This window comes from Pseudonaja textilis, chromosome 16 (assembly GCF_049901715.1).
Source record: "Pseudonaja textilis isolate UNSWEBS1 chromosome 16, rPseTex1.2, whole genome shotgun sequence".
Classification (NCBI taxonomy): domain Eukaryota; kingdom Metazoa; phylum Chordata; class Lepidosauria; order Squamata; family Elapidae; genus Pseudonaja; species Pseudonaja textilis.
Genome location: NC_142005.1, coordinates 10434860 through 10451527, shown reverse-complemented (window position 1 = coordinate 10451527; position 16668 = coordinate 10434860). Strand labels below are relative to the sequence as shown.

Genomic DNA, 16668 nt, shown 5'->3' with positions numbered 1-16668 from the left:
CCACCCACAGATATGGGGGACTGTCGGGCCGCTGCCATGCCCAGGTTGTTCACTTGCCAAACCCGGGAGCGACGCTGCTCTCGGAGGGGGAGAAAGCGTTAGCCTTCGCTTCCCTGGCTCGCCTTCAACCCAGGGCTAAATCTGCCTTCTGGGAAACAAGGCCCCTGAGCGCGTGCAGAGGGCACCGCAAAGAAAAGCAGCTGCCCACAGAGTGAGAGTAAGTGGGGCGTTGTGAGTCTTGGAGGAGGAGGACGGAGAGGAGGAAAACCCCCAGCCTTCGCTGCCTCTCCCACGATTTGAATTCCCTTTCGCCTACGGCCCCCCCCCCCCCTGCCCCGCTCCCCCGCTGCTCTGCACGGGCCGAGCCCCCTTCCCGGGCAGGAGCGGGAGGTCCTGGTGCCAACGGATGGAGATGAAAACAAGGCGTGAGGGTCTGCGGGGGGGGATAATGACGACGGCCTCTTTGGCAGCAGATGGCGAAAGCTTTTTCCGCAAACGCTTCGCTTTTATTACGATAAAAGGGAGCCAAATTTAAAACGGAGGCGAGGAAGTCCATTTGCAGCCCTTTTGCGGAATAGGAACTGGGTTCCAGCAAGGACTACTCGGGGGCTTTGCCCGGAGGTGACACGAAGGGGAACAAAATGGGGGGGGGGCGGGGCGTTGATTTAAGAGGCGCCCCAAATGGGCAGCCTTGGCAAGACCCTCCGAGAAGTTTTAGAGCAGCGTTTCTTAACCTTGGCAACTTTTAAGGTGGGTGGACTTCAACTCCCAGGATTCCCCAGCCAGCGTGTCCACACATCTTAAAACTGTCAAAAGGTTGAGAAATACTGATTTAAGGAGGGTCCCAGTCTCAAAAGGCCCTGGGGAATGCGCAGTCTCTCTTAGCATGCAGGATAAACTTCGTTTTTCCCGGATCAAGATGCAGATTTTCGGAGAAGAGGGACCCCGCTCCCCCTAGTCTAAATATTTTGGGTTGAGGGCAAGGGGTGCAGCCCACGGGATCCATCCACTATTGGGAGCAGGTCCCGGAGGCCGGGGGCGTGCAGGAAATGGACACCCCGTTGCCAGTCGCGAGGACGAGTCTTGCGACTTCGCCATTCAAGCTCGGATAAGCCTTTGGCGTCACGATCAGTCTTGATTCTCCGGCTGCTAATTTGTTTTGACAGAGATATTTTGACAGACTTCAAGCGCGTCCCTCTCCCCCCCCCTCCCCCCCCGTTCCATTTGGGTGCGATGTAGAAAAATCAAGCTGGCGACAGCACTTGGGAGGCATCCATTGCTTGGATGGCAAGCGCTTCTGGGGTGGAGAGCGCCAGCCAAGGCCGTTCCTCACCCAAGGAAGCCCCGGGGAAGGAGCTGTCCAGCGGAATAGGAGCCGGGCGACTTTCTTTGCAGGAACCCCGAGTCACGGGAAAGAGGGAGAACGTTTGGCTGGAAAACCGGGGATCTTATTGCACGACTCGGGGACCCATTCGGGCTCCGCTCGCCTTCCTCGGGTGCAAAAGTCGGTCGCCGAAGCGCGGGTCCCGCACGGGCGGCCCGTGGCTTTCCGCGTGGTCACCCATCCAGCTCGGCAGCCTCCACCCTCCACCTCCTCTGCCCCCCCGCACCTCCGGCCCCACGCGCGCGAGGGGGGCAGAAAACAGGCTCCGCGCCTGCGCCGGCGCCTGCGCGTGGAGCGCGCGGGAGGCGGGGCGCGTGCGCGTGCGCAGTGGCGCCCGCCCTGAGCGGCGTTGCTGGTGCGACCGAAGGGGAGGGAAGATGGCGGCCGGCGGCAAGGCCTCCTCCGCCTCCTCCTCCTCGTCCTCCTCCTCGTCCTCCTCTTCCTCGGCCGCGGCCCCGTCGTCGTCCGGCACGGCGGCCTTCTCGGCGGCCTCCCCGCCGCCGCCCTCCTCCTCCTCCTCCTCCTCCTGGTCGGGGCTGGAGGCGTCGCTGGACAGGAAGCTGCAGGCGCTGAGCAACACCATGGAGTCCATCCAGGGCCTCTCGTCCTGGTGCCTGGAGAACAAGCGCCACCACGCCGCCATCGCCCGCCGCTGGATCCACTGGATGCGCCGCTGTGAGTGTGCGGGGAGGGGGCACCGGGGGTGGGGGAGGTCCCGCCGGCGGTTCTCCCGCAGTCCGCTCCTCTGCCGTGGGGGGAGGGAGGAAGGGAGGCTGCCGGGCTCCGATCCGCTCGGGGGGCAGGAGGAGTGGGGTCTCTCTCCCGGGGGAGCCTGGGCACGGGGACCCCCGGGGTGTGCGTCCCGCAGGTGGTTCTCCCCGCGGTCCGCCCCCCTGTGAGGTCGGGGGGGGGAGCCGCCCCTTCCTGGAGGGGGGGCGGGGGGGTCCCCTTTGGGCGGGTAGGAAGCGGCGCCCCCGGCTTGGCGCTCGCCCGGCCGAATCGATGGGCGACCGAGGGGGGCTGCCATGGGGAGGGGGGGCCCTCCTGCCTGATGCCCACCCCGGAGAGGAGGAGGAGGAGGAGCAGCCATGGAAGCAGAGGGGGAGCCCCTCGGCCTGGACCACGGAGCCCCCCCTCGCCTCCCCCGGTCACCCCGTGGACGTTGCCCCCGTAATGAGGCCGCTTGTGTGCCTCCCTCGCCCACCGGCCTTTGGGGCTTGCTTGGGCCCAGGGGGTGCGGAGAGAGGCTGGGGGGGCTGCCTTGTGGTGGGGGCAGGGGGCCGAAGGTCGGGCGCCTGGGTGGCTTCTCTTCAGGGCCGGTGGAAGGGAAAACACCCAGGAGGAAACCAACTCCTAAGTGGGGCTGGATTGGGGCTGTTTTGCCGGTGGCAGGCTCCCTCCCCCCAGGTGGCCGGACACCTTGCCGCTTGACAGGAGATGTTCAGCTGATGGGGAGTCATATTTTCGGACTCATGGGGCGCATTCCTCCTCTTTTAAAAAGCCTTGTCACGCGTGAGACCTTTTTTTATGGGGGTGCGGAGGGGGGAACCGGCCTATTTTTGTAAAGATTGTAAGTGTTGTTGCAAGCACGCAGGTGGGCCGAGCCCTAAAGTCTGCCTGTGGAGTGGTATTCCTGAACGATCCGCTCCAACCTGCTACCCTTAATCCTAGTTGGGGATGTGACTCTCCAGAGGCCAGAAACGCACCTGGAGGGCGGCAAGTGGGGAAGGCAGACCAAGGTGGGCAGTATCTGTGTTTCGGTCTTTGGACAGAGAACAAAAAACAGGCGTTTTATGGAGGAGCATTAAAAACATGCCAATCTGGGTTGTGAATGAAATAGCAGCGCTGCTGTCAACAGTTCCTGGATTAGCTTCTGAATGGGTGCCTGACCTCACGGCTGTCCGTCCGTCCTTTCCTCTCGTCCTCCCCACTCTTCTGAATTCACTTGATTTCTCTCGGGAGTTGGAGGTGAAAAAAGGTGCTTTTTCTACTCGTGTTTTCTGAATTATCTTGTGAATCCAAAAGTTGGCTTTTAACTTGTATGCTTTCTCTGAATTTCTGAACGTTGGCAATGGCCCCTGGTTCTAAGATTTCCTAAGAAGTTGTGGGATCCAGTGACCGGCACAAAATTATGTCTGTGAATTGGATATTTGCTTGAAATCTCACATAACGGTTAAAATATTGAAGGGCTGTGAAATGTTTGCCTTAACTGCCACATCCCTGAGGGAACATCACCATCTGCAGCACAATTAGTAATCTCATTAATTTCACTTGGATTTCCATCCAAGGCTTAGAATCGAGGTTATAAAAATTATTGTGTCTCCATTTTCTGAAAATGGCAAATTATTACCACAGGCTACAGGTTTCCGTTTGATGCTTGTGTTACTGACCACCCTAAGGAGAGCAGAGCAAAGCTGGTTTAAAAACTTGGCGGTGCACTTGATAAAACCCGTATTGATGGTCTTAGATACCGGGGTGTCTGTGGCATGGGGGCTGCCCCTGGAAACAGGTGATTTACTGTTGCAGTAAACTCCGCAGAATGATATTTTGATGGGAGTTGAAAGGACAGAGTGAAGGCCCTTCCGTAAGGTGGAAGGAAGGAAGGACCACTGGCCAGTCTGGCAGTTCAGCCTCGGTGGCGAAAGCTTGCCTCTGGCCTTGTTTCCTGTGGCTGCAGAGGGGGGCTGTTCCGGCCGTGGCATTTCAGTGGGGAAGAACCTCCCCCCCCCCTACACTGGCTGTGGGGTGCACCAACGTTTTGGGCCCACCTGGACCGGCTCCTCAAGAGCAGAGCCGGCTAGAAAAACACAGACCTTGCGGGGGGGGGGGGCGCTGAGTTCGGGAAACATGGGTCAGCTCTGGCTTTTGACGCATGCTCAGTTGCTGCCTCTCGAAGGGACACAACTGCTGTGGTTGCTGTGGGGTGTGGTCCCACCTTTGTTGTACCTGTTGATATTGTCTGGCCGGGGAATTCTGGGAGTTGAACTCCACGTGCCTTGAGGCTGCCAGCGTGGAGATATGCTGCCTCGCAGGACTGTTTTTCGGAACCTCCATGCAAGATGGAGAGAGAGCATGAGGCTGGAGCAGTCTGTGGAGCTGATTTGCCCTGGGCTGAATGAGGGTCGGAGCATCACCGGGGGCGGGGGGCTGGCTGGAAAGGGTCTCCCTCGGGAGTCTCTGCAGCTTGAACCTTTGGAGATTTGGGGAGGGGGGTCTTGCGCCCAAACCCTCACTGTGTCCCCTTTGAAGAGATTTGTCCTTGCACGATCATGGTAGGAATTCCTAAGGCAATCTGTGCAAATTGCACTTTGAAATGGTAGGAGGATGGCTATAAACGTCCCTCTGAAGACCATATCAGCGATTCGCTATTTCTCCTATGCTGTTGATACACGGATTGTGTCATTGTTTATTTAAAGGTTTTCTTCATCCAAAAACTGATCCCTGAGTAGTTTGTGACGGACTGATTAGATAGTTCCTACCTTCAAAGACACAACACCTTTTAAAAAATGGTTGGTTTTTGTTTTGTTTTTTTGGAATAAGTGGTTTGTTTCACACCAACCCCAAGCCAAACCCTTTGGGGCCACTGGCCACCCCTTGGCTCGTCTTATGCCTATACACAACTTCCGTTTGTTGCAGGGACGCACAGTTGGGAATCCTGACAGCCAGCTGGAGAACTGACTGTCAATGCTGGCTGAGGAAGCCCAACCTGGACTCGTGCATTCTCCCTCTCTGAGGGTGGAATTGGTCCCCCTGTGCCTGGAGGGCACCACTCTGGGACTCAGCCGGGCCGTGGAAACGTTTTCTTTGAGGTGCCACAGAACATTTGCTGTTGGTCCCTCTCTGAGGTGGTGGGACTGAGGACCCTAGTTAAAACTCCAGGCAGTAGAAGTCGGCCGAGCAGGATAGCTTGTCCAGATGCCTTTGAACCCAACGGGGATTGAAATCATTTATCCCGTGGTGACCCAGGAAGGAAGGTGGGGAGGGTCGACTACCAGGGAAGCGGCTCCTGGGGCGCTTCAGCCGTCTGCTTGGTCCTCGCTTTGCCAAGGACTTTGGCCCCTGCAGCCTGGCGTGGAGGACGTCTTCCTTGCCTGGCATGGGGACAGCCGAGGCAGGAGGGAGGGGGGGGGTCCCTATAGTCCAGAGAGGGTCAGCTCATGGGAGGGGAAGCTTGGGCAGAGACTGGTGGGGGTGGCGGCAGCCAGTCCCTTTTCTTTCCCGGCCCGGTGAGACAGCTGGTGAGAGCAGAGCTTTTGCAGGTGTCCAGCGCCCCTTCCCCAACTCTAAGGGAGGCAGGACTCGGCTGGGGCACTCCACAGGTCCCTAGCTGGTAATCCAGATTTTTGGAGAGGAGGACCCTGTGCCCACAGGTGTAAAATAGCAAGGCAGCTCACCCCTTCACTTGGGAAGAAAAAAAAGCACTCACTTTAGAAGTAATTGTGTGCTCCGTGTGTGGAGAGCGGCTGTGACTCCACCGATGTGGTCTTGAAGCTGTGAGAGGCATCCAGGCTCGCCCCAAAGGAGACCCCTTTTCCTTGGGGTTCGGGTGGGATTTGTTCTCGCTCCCGGCTCCTCTGCCCATGGAGCAGATTAAGGAGGCAGGGGGAAGCTTTTTTGGGGGGGTCCTGTTTGTCGCTGTTTGTCAAACGGCCTTTGGACTTGTGCAGGCGGAATTGCGCCTCCGCTTTGCTTTTGAATGCCTGATGCTGGTGCCAGATAAGAGGGAGCGCAGCGTTTCTTGGCGGGGGGCACAAGCCCCGCTCAGCCACTGCCCAAAGCCTCTGGTTTTGCTCGGCTGCTTCTCCTGCCAGCGGGGCACCACGGGTGTTGCTCTGCCACAACTCTGGCAGCCGGAAGAGCGCTAGCACGCAGGCCGGTAGGAAAGGCTGCCCTGAGAGGCCTGGGGGCAGTCGGGTCAACCGACTTCTATAATTGGCCCTAATAATCGTGTGTCCTCACTCATGGGAGGAGAGGATGGATTGTTGGGTGAGCTTCGTCAGTAGCCCTGGCGCTTCCCTTCTGAGGGGTCACCCAGTGCAAATGGCGACCGCTCAGGCCGGGCTGGTTTGGAAAGGAAGGGGGGGGGCTCAGGGCCCCTTGTGGGGTTGGGGTCGTGGATGATCTAAAGGTTCACCCTCACTCCTGGCAGCCTACCAACTGACCCAGGAAAAGCAGAGGGGCTTGGGGTGCCAGGGGCGGCATTTCCTGATGCCCCCCTGAGCTCAAGAGAGCCCCCAAGCCGAGAAAAGCCGCCCTCTGCCCTCCCCCACCCGGGGAACCTGCAGGTGGGGTGTGTGTCTGTGTGTCTGTGTGTGTGTGTGCGTGTCTTTTGAAGGAGAAACAGAAGCAAATTGGTTTTTAAGAGGGGCCCCCTTTTAAAGTGATCCCCCCTCCCCCGCCAATTGGCAGCCGGGCAGTGCAGTTGTAGGAGGCGTCAGGGGCGGGGTTGAAGGGGAGGGCTTGGCCCGTCCAAGGCCAGCTGGCCAGGGTGTGATGGCCGCCCTCTGCTTCTCTTCTGCCCGCAGCCGCCTTTGCGCACCGGCTGAACCTCTTCTACTTGGCCAACGACGTCATACAGAACTGCAAGAGGAAAAACGCCATCGTCTTTCGCGACACGTTTGCTGAAGTGCTGCCGGAAGCCGCTGCTTTGGTGAAGTAAGTGGAGCCTTTTCTCTCCTTCCCATCCGGATCTTGCTGCTGCCTCGGCAGGTTTGCGCGTGAAGGTCCCTGGAAAAGGCCGGAGGGTGCCGGCCGGAGGGCGGCTGGACCAGGTGCCAGAGGGGCGGGACCAGCTGCTCGAGAGGCACCCGTGGACTCGGCCACTCAGGCTGCTCGGGAAGCGGTGGCCCTTCTTGGAAAGCTCCAAAGCTTTGCTCCACCTGGAGCTTATTTGTCCACAGTGCAGGGGGCTCTTGTTTCTTGGGCGTTTTATTGCCAGTGGCTACAATTCTCTCTGGCCTCTCTTGGCCTGTGTGGCCTTCTCCAAACTCCCGTGGGACGGGGAGCCTCGGAGGCTTCCAGATAAGCCAGAGATAAAAGGTTTAAAACTTTAAATCGGAAACAGCTCAGAGGCTGAGGTCCTGCGAAGGGGGTTCCTTTTTCCTGGTGGGAGGAACTCCTTTGCAGGGGGCGAGGGAGGGTGGGTGGGTGGGCGGGCTGGCCCCTCCTGCCTGGAGACCCTGCTTTCCTGGGGGGAGAGGACCCCCTGCTTGAAGTCTGGGGCTGCTCAGCCCTTCCTGGCTCTCGAGTGGGATCTGGGTCGTTCTTCGCTTGGGGAAGCCGCCCCCGCCCCCGAAAAGCCGGTGGTGTTTCTACCCTTTCAAATTCTCTTCTCCTTGATTCCTTCGGGGCTGCAGTGATGGGGGCCAGCAGGCCGGGCGGGACGGGAGCTGGATTTCTTTGCATCCCGCTGCCTTTACCTTCTGCCTCCTTGGAGACCTTTTCGTGTGAAATATTCTTAGGGCAACATTTGGCTTTTCTCGTGGAAGACGCCAATGCTTGGATTGCATAGTTTTAACCCACGTGTCATCGCCTAAGGCCCAGTGCTTTCACTGACTCCAAAAACCTCCCTGGTTTTATTTCTTTGGGAGGGGCAGCTGTGCTGACCAACGTCTGGGGCCGCCTGCTTTGGTGAATGCTCGGTAAAGCAGGGGTCCCCAACCAGGGCAACTTTAAGACTTGTGGACTTCAACTCCCAGAATTCCTCAGCCAGCTCCTCAGGTTGCCTGTGCTTTGCAGAGGCATCCAAAATCTCTGCAGTCAGGTGACACTACTGTAAAATTCAAATATTTGGGGGGGAATAGTGTTTTGGTAGCCCGTCTTCCCTTGTTCCGAGATATAAAGCCAGCCTCAGATCAGAGCCACTGTGTTGGGTGTTTCCTTCTTCAGCTTTTTAACTAATTGGAACCCTTGCCAGAATCTGAGGGCGCGTGGATTTCGGTCCTAAGGTGGAATTGCTCTTTAAAAGAAAGGAAGAAAAAAAGAAAGAAAGAAAGAAAAAGAAAGAAAGAAAGAAAGAAAGAAAGAAAGAAAGAAAGAAAGAAAGAAAGAAAGAAAGAAAGAAAGAAAGAAAGAAAGAAAAGAAAACTGTCTCTTTGGTTCTCACTTGAGGAAGAGAGGCAAACAACCCCCACCGTCCTTCTCTCTCTTGTTTGTAGAGACCCATCCGTCTCCAAGTCTATAGAGAGGATATTTAAAATATGGGAAGACAGGAACGTGTATCCAGAGGAAACGATTGTCATCCTAAAAGAAGCTTTAAGTAAGTTCCCCTACATTTTTTCTTCCTTTTTTGTCTGGGCCTGTTGTGGGTTTGTCCATGTGTACGACAGACAGACAGGCAGACAGACAGACAAAGTCAGGGATGTCGGGCTTCAAGGAAACTGGGGGGACCGGAGGAAGCAAGCTCCAAATTCTTCTCTCTCTGCAGTGTTGGCTGAAACTCTGCTTTGTCCCTCAAGTTTATCCTCTTGCGTAGCTCCTCGTCCTGAAATAGTTGCGTTTATCCCGGATCTCCTCCTGGCCCCTTCTCAGCTTGCGCTTTGGAGGGAAAACACCGGGAGTTGTCAGTGTCTCCAGATTTCCTTCCCCTTTCGCTGCTGTACCCCATCGATATCCATTTGGGGAGCAGCTCTCGGAGTTACAGCCGAAGGGCCTTCCCGGTCCTTCGAGGCGGTTCCCCTCGGCCCCATTTACTCGGAGACACCCCAGAGTACAGCACACAAAACCATGTTTTCCAGGTTCCACTTTCAAATCCCAGAAGCAGCAGAAAGAAACTCAGAACAAACAGCCGACTAAGTCTTGGAAGAAATCGCAAAGTAAGGAATTGTTGCGTCTGAAGCGTCTGAATGTGGTAGCCAGGAAGGGGCCTAGAAGGGCCCCTCTAGAAGCTTCCGGGGGGGTGACCGACACCCCCTTCCCAGTTTGGCTTCCTTGGGCAAACGGCCTGTCCGGTCAGCCTTTGCCGGCTGAGAGTCACTCACAGGGAAGCAGCGATGTTTCACGTGCCGCCCCGGCGGGCTAAGAGAAGAGGAAGGCAAATGGCAGTCAGGGAAGCCACTTAGCGCCGGTCAGAAGCTCCGATTCCCCCGAGGGGGAAGCGGTGAACCTCCCGGCCTCCCCTCTGCAGCCTCCAGCCTGAGTTGGCTCCGAGGGGCCTCCCCGAAAGGACCGCCGGGCGGCCTGTAATGCCTGGCCCAGCCCTGCAGGCAGAAGGAGCTTAGCTTCCCTGCTGAGGGAGGTCTGGGTCGCCTCCCGGAAGGAAGGAGAGGGGCGGGCCCAGGCGGGAGTGCGGGGGACGGGGTCCCTTGTCTAAACCAGATCCCTCCCTTCCAGCCTCTACCAACCCGAAGGCAGCGTTAAAATCCAAGATTGTGGCCGAGTTTCGGGTAAGTCCAGTAAGGATTTGCTCACGCTGGCGGGAGGCTGGGAGGCCCTTGGGTGGCAGGGCAGCCACCTTCCTTCCCCGGGGGAGGCCAGTCTCCCCTTGGAGGGAGGGGCTGGCCGCTCGTCCGGGGCCTGGTGGGGTGGGAGGGGCCGGCCCGGCCGGGCTCAACCGGCTCTCCCTTCCCCTGGTGCAGCCGCAGCCGCTGGTGGACGAGCTCCTGTCCCACAAGCTCTTGGAAGAGCAGATCGAGCTGAAGGAGAAGCAGCTGTCCACCATGAGGGTGGACGTTTGCAGCACCGAGACCCTGAAATGCCTGAAAGGTAAAGGCGGCAGGAGGTTGCCCCAGGCCCTCCGGGGAGCAGCCTCTCCAGGGGCCTGGGGGCTCCCTTCCGCCACTGGGACGCGGGGGCCGCCCTCCTGCCTGGGGGTCCGCCTTCGCCCCCGACGCCCCTTTCTCGGCCTTTCAGACAAGACCGGAGGGAAGAAGTTCTCCAAGGAGTTCGAGGAGGCCAGCGCCAAGCTGGAGGAGTTTGTCCACAGCCTGGACAAGCAGGTGAAGAGCGGCCCTTCACTGACGGAGGTGCTGGAGAACGCCAGCATCTTCTACGAAGCCCAGTACAAGGAGGTCAAGGTGGTGGCCAATGTGAGTCTGCGGGAACACGCACGCACGCACGCACGCACGCACACACGCACCCCGTGTCAAGGTGCCTCTCCCGGTGGGGCCCAGCCCTGGGGGGGAGGGGCAGGTCCATCGAGCTTCCTCCCCTTCTGTCAGGCTGGCCACGAAAGGCGAGCCACACGGCCACCTTCCTCCGCAGCCGGAGTAGGTGCGGTGTGGGGGTGCCTGCCTTGGGCCACTGCCAGTGGGCTTTTTCAAGGGGCACCAGAGACGGGCCTCCTCCCTGTTGCCACCTCAGGGGGTTTTCTCCCCTGCATGGCCCCAAACTGGCTTCCGCCGGGACGCCGCGTCTCCCTTGGGCCGGCTATGTCCGGGAGGCCTCTCTGCCCCTGACCGGTGGCCTCTGCTTCCCTCCCTCAGGCTTACAAGACTTTCGCCAACCGGGTGAACAACCTGAAGAAGAAACTGGACCAGCTCAAGGCCACCCTCCCTGACCCAGAGGAGTCGCCGGTCCCCTCGCCCAGCATGGACGCCCCCTCCCCCACGGGCTCCGAGTCCCCCTTCCCCGGGATGGGGGAAGAAGAGGCTGCCCCCTCGCCCAAGGCGGAAGCGGCCAAGTCCCCCTCGCCAGAGCTCGCCACCGACAACCGGGACGTGGAGGACATGGAGCTCTCCGACGTGGAAGACGAGCCCCCAAAATTATCGGTAGGGTCCCCGGAGCGGGGAGGGAACCGGCTGGGAGGCGGTGCTGCTGCTTCCCCTGGGCCGGTTGAGGGGGCAGGGTCGCGACACGAGGGGGAGGTTGACAGCCGGGTGTAAGCGGAGGTCGGTCTTTCCAGCTGCAAAACACCTGCCTGGGGGTCCCAGAGGCCACGCATGTGTTGGGGGCGTTGTGTGTGTATTGGGGGTTTGATTTGCAGGCTGTCCAGCAAGGCTTCAAGGACGTGCCTCTTTTGTCTTCTGGATTAGTGGAAGAGAGAAAAGAAAACCGGCACCTTCGACCCGGCCCCACCAAGATGCCCGAGACCACCCCAAGGCCTCTCCGCTGATGGTGGCCACCCGGCGGCTGCTGCACCCTCTGGAGCGCCCCCGGCGGCTGCATCCGTGCTGGCGCCCAGTCCGGTCACTCCTCCGGCCCCCAAGCCGGTCAGCCAGACCCCTCTTCCTTCCTCGCCTGCCCTTCCTTTGCCGAACCTGGCCAACGTGGACCTGGCCAAGATCAGCTCCATCCTCAGCAGCCTGACTTCCGTCATGAAGAACACAGGTGAGGGGGGAGGGAGGCCAGGGGACCCCAGGGAGCCAGCTGGGTGGGGGTGGGCTGCCTTCCTCCCCACCAGACAGACTCAGCCGGGTTGGGTTTCCAGGGAGTTTGCGGGTGGGCTTGTTTTGCCAGGGAAGAACGGTCACCTGTGAACAGGTGGAAGGGTGGAGCAGCCTGGGAGGGGAGGGAAGAGCCGCGAAGGCCACCCTCGGTCCGGGCTCAGCTCCGCGGCCTTCCGGCCGACCTTGACCTTCCCTGTGTTTGTGGGGGTCTCCAGCCAAGACATGGCTCACCTCTGCCCCGGTCTCTCCCTCCAGGGGTCAGCCCTGCCTCAAGGCCTTCCCCCAGCACCCCAACGAGCCCCTCCTCTCTCATGGGCGGCCTGAAGACTCCGGCGACGGGGCCCCTGGGGGCTTCCCCCAACCCCTTGGCCAGCATCCTCTCCAAAGTGGAGATCACCCCGGAGAGCATCCTGTCCGCCCTCTCCAAGAGCCAGGCCCAGGCCGCCCCAGGCCTGCAAGGTAGGGCATGGGCTTGCCCCCCCGGTCACATGGCCGCCCTGGGTTCTGGGTTTCAGGAAGCCGGCCCGCCAGGACCCTCTGGCTCCTCCGTGACGGCCGTGAATGGAAGGCTGCCTGGAAGGTCCGATTAACGAGCTTCTCTTTTGCCCCAGGTCTGTCCTCCTTTCTCCAGAGCGTCGCTGGGAATCCGGGCCAGCCCAGCGAGGCGGCCCCCCAGAGCACGCCTCCGGCCCCGCAACCCGCCGGCGGCTCCCGGGAAGGGGAGGAGCGCCCTTTCCACCACGCAGCCCTTCCTGCCGCAAAGCCTCAGCTACTCTCCGAATTCCTCCTCTTCGGGCGAGGTTTCTTCCACCTCGGTCCACAAGATGCCCTCCGGACAGGGCCCGGGCTCTCCGGGTCCGGCTTCAAGCCCGCCCTCAACTCCCTGGGCTTCGGCAGCTGCCAGGCCCCCAGCCCGTCCCTCCGGCCCGTTGAGGCTCCAGCCCCTCAGCCTTCGGAGATCTCGGAGGCCAAGATGGAGCCGGAGCCCACTTCGCCCAGCCTGGAGATGAAGATCCACAACTTCCTGAAGGGGAACCCGGGCTTCAGCGGCCTGAACCTGAACATCCCCATCCTGAGCAGCCTGGGCTCCTCCAGCCTGCCGCCCGAGAGCCACTCCGCCTCCTCCCCGGATTTCAGCCGAGGCCCCACCAGCACTTCGATGGACAGCATAGACGGCACCCCGGTGCGCGACGAAAGGAGCGGGACGCCCACGCAGGACGAGATGATGGACAAGCCGTCCTCCAGCAACGTGGACACCATGTCGCTGCTCTCGAAGATCATCAGCCCGGGCTCTTCCACCCCGAGCAGCACCAGGTCGCCCCTCCAGGGCCGGGAGGACAGCTACCCGCAGGAGTTGCCCAACGCCGCCTACCGGCCTTTCGGTCTGAGCCGGGATTCCCCTGCCGGGATGTACAAGCCGCCCCCGGATGGGATCGAGCTGCCCTCCTCGCTGATGGACTCCCCGCAGGAGAAGTTCTACCCGGACACCTCCTTCCAGGAGGACGAAGACTACCGCGACTTTGACTACTCCGGCCCCCCGCCCTCCGCCCTGATCAACCTGGAGAAGCAGCCGTCCAAATCCATCCTGAAACCGGGTAAGCTCCCCGACCCCTCGGAATACCCGGCGGCTATGCCGAGCTACCGGCCGAGGCCCTCCGGGTTCGGCCTGAAGGCCCCTTTCCCCAGCCCGGCCGGCCTCTGCACGACCAGAGCGACGGCTGCGACCCTCTGCCCTCCACGGGGATCTCACGGGAGCTACGCCCGGCGGGGAAACGACTCGGGCTCGGATGCCTCCCCGACGCCCAGCAAGAACGACGCCTTCTTCCCGCCGGATTCCAACCACAGCGGCTTGCCTAAGTCCGCGCAGCAGCAGCAGCAGCAGCAGCACTCGGGGCTGTTGCCAAGCAGTACCCCGACTCCCCTGGTGGCCCCCCCGGGGTCCCTTTTCGCCTCAAAACGCCCTCCTGAGCCCCACCAGCCGGCTCCCGACCTCCAACGTGGAGAATCCCCTCCTCTCCTCCATCTCGGCCACCTCCACCATGGAGTTCAAGAATATGCTGAAAAACGCCTCCCGGAAGCCCTCGGAGGAGGGCAAGCACTTCGGCCAGGGGCCCAAGGGGGCACCGGTGAGGTGCCCGGCCTTTCCCGGGAGGGGAGCCCCTGAAGCAGGCGGAGGAGCACTTCCGCATCGAGACCAGGGTCTCCTCTTCCTGCCTAGACCTGCCCGACAGCACGGAGGGAGAAGGGGGCGCCCATCGAGACGCTGGGCTACCACAACATGGCCAGCCGGGGGATGTCCGGGGAGCCCATCCAGACGGTGGAGTCCATCCGAGTCCTGGGGAAGGGCAGCCGGGGCCACGGGCGAGAGGCCCCCCGAACAGGCTGGTTCGAGATGAGCGGTGCGGGCGCGACCGAGATGGCCCCCCTGGGGTCCGGAGGCGGCGGTGGGGCCGTGCCGAGCTTCCCCAGCCAGTACAAGGAGCGGCTGGGCTCGTTCCAGGAGAGCGTTAGCAACTTCCGGGCCGGGGGCTTCGCTGCCCCCTTTGACCGCCACGTCCCACCGCCTCCCCTGGAGCACGGGGCTTCCTTCCCTAGAGACCAGCTGGGGCCGCCCCCCTCGGGCCCCTCAGGCCCTCCCGCCCAAGGACCTCGGCCCCTCTTCTCCAGAGATCACTCGGGGCCCCCGCCACGGATGCCGGCAGTGGGCCGCACCAGCCCCTTCTCCAAGGAGGCCTCCTCCCCGCTGGCGATGCCTCACGGGGTGCCCCCGCCCCCGCCCCTCGAGCGGAGTGGGGTGCCCTTCCCCCCCCAGCCGCCCCCTCCCCTCCCGGTGGAACACGGCGGGGTCCCTCCGTTCTCCAGCCCTCCGCCCCCTCCCGGAGACCTCGGCCTCCCCTTCCCGGCGCCCCCTGGCTGCCGAGCATGGGGGCCTCCACCAAGGGACGATGAAGGAGCATTTTAGCCTGCCGCCAGGAGCCCCCCGGGACCCCGGGGCCCAACCTCCGTGCGACCACAGCGGTCAGCCCCTGGGCTCTGGCCTGGCCGTGGGCTCCTCCCTGGCCGCTCAGCGGAACGGCACAAACCGAGGTGGGCTGGGGCTGAGGAACCAGCGGCCGGATTTTAGACCCCGGGAATTCTTCCTAAACCGAGACCCCTTCAACAGCCTGAAGAGGCCCGGCCCCCTTCGCCCGCCCGCCCCCTTCTTCGTACCCAAACGCCCCTTCTTCCCTCCCAGGTACTGAGCGGAGGAGAAGCGGTGGCCGGACTCTCCAGCGCAGGGCAAGGGGCACTTCCCTCCCCGGTCACTCTGACCCCCCAACGCCCCCAATGCCCAGACCGAAAGGGCCCCGCGGCTGGAGGGAGTCCCTCTGCCGCAACATACGTACATCCATATAGATATATATATATATATACACGCAGACACATATGTATATATATATATTGTTCTGTTTGTTTCTTGACTTCCTTTTCCTCCGCGATTGGCCTCCGTAGAGGGGAAGGGAAGCTTAACGTTTTTTTTTTTTTTTTTCTTCCTGCAAAAATAATTTTAAAAGTTAATCCTAAACGTGGTTGTTGACAATAAAAGCTTTCCGAAGTGACTAAATTAAATTAAAATGGGATTTATTTTTAAGATTGGAGCTCCTAGGGAAAGGAAAGCGGGATTCAAGCAACCGCTGCCCCTCTCCCCCCCCCCGCCGTAACTGCTCGAGTAAACAGTCCACAAGAAGGTGACCCCCCCATCCCATCTCCCCCCTTCTCCCCTGCCTCCGTTTCCCTCTTGTTGGCTCTGCTGCTGCTTCCGGCCCCTCCTCTTCACTGGGTCCATCGCGGGGGGCTCTGCCCGCCTCCCCCCCGCCCCCCCCCGTCTAATCTGTCTGTCTTTTTTTAACAGTCTTTTAGGTTTTTGGCCGTTCTCAGGCATGTCTCCCATCGCTGAGGACCAGAATTCTCTGAGGGACTCAATGGCTTTTGCCTGATCTGGAGACAGGAGACCGGAAGGTGGCCCTAGCCAGGCCCTCCTCCTCTGCCTTTCCTTGGGGTGAGGGGGCTTGTCGCTTGTGGGAGCAGAACGGGGGGGCAGGGAGAGAGAGGGAGAGCAGGACAGGGAAGGTCCTGGGGGCAAACCCACCTCCTCCCCTCCCCAGACCAGGTTTTGCTTGGTTGGAGGCCTCTGTTCCTCCTTCCCCTCCTTCAGAAGTGTTAGGAACGGGCTGGCTTCCGTCAAGAGGTCGAAGCTGCTGGTTGAGAAGGAACCTCGATTCCCAAAGGAAACCCCCCCTCTCCCCCCCCCTCTTTACACCGCCCTGGGACCAAGAGGACCTCCTCTGAAAGGGGTTGGGTGCAGGTAGCAAGTCCTGTCTTCTTCGGAAGGAAGGATGCGTGGGTGCACACCTGCGTGTTTGGGTGGAGAGCCCACCCAACCCGCCCCCCTCAAAGGCATGCAGGTCAGGATTTTCCCCCCCACCGAAGCATTCTGGAGTTGGCGCTCTCTGTTTTAAAAGAGCTTTTCTCCTCTCCCTTCCGTTCTCTCCTTCCTTCTTTCCTTCACGAACATCCCCCCAAATCTCAAAACTCCCTTAATATCGTAGCTTTCCCCTTTCCCCCTTTAATCGACAGGAAATCCGGTATATTAAATACAGATATACTTCAGTTCTGCCAGAGTGCACCTGTATTTCAGCACTGGCGTTTACAAGGAGATGTACAGTTTTGATACGCTGAGGGGATTTCGGAATTCCTGGATTTATTTAGATCCTCCCCCTTTTTCCTGTTGTAAGCCTGGGGAATTCTTACACGGACTTTTCTTTTTTTTTAAAGCAGTTTTCTCTTTGTTTCTCCTTGTATGAAGTCAGCTTCCCGTAGCCGATATTTTGCAGTTGGTTTTTTTCCTAAGTCAAGCATCTTGGAAAAATTGAACCCATTAAGAGTCTGGTTTCTCATAGCAATAGGGGACTGTTATTT

General features: G+C 60.2%; 1 protein-coding gene across 1 annotated transcript; it reads left to right on the top strand.

The window, feature by feature from the left end:
- Window positions 1-1717: 1717 nt before the first annotated feature.
- RPRD2 (regulation of nuclear pre-mRNA domain containing 2) lies at window positions 1718-15088 on the top strand. Its single transcript, XM_026720171.2, is given in 18 exon segments — window positions 1718-2059; window positions 6910-7039; window positions 8542-8642; window positions 9121-9198; window positions 9716-9768; window positions 9961-10087; window positions 10235-10410; window positions 10807-11091; window positions 11356-11650; window positions 11965-12168; window positions 12321-12402; window positions 12404-12561; window positions 12564-13582; window positions 13585-13633; window positions 13636-13840; window positions 13842-13947; window positions 13949-14620; window positions 14622-15088. Coding segments are annotated over 18 exon segments (4368 nt in total). The 5' UTR covers window positions 1718-1761; the 3' UTR covers window positions 14952-15088.
- Window positions 15089-16668: the final 1580 nt, after the last annotated feature.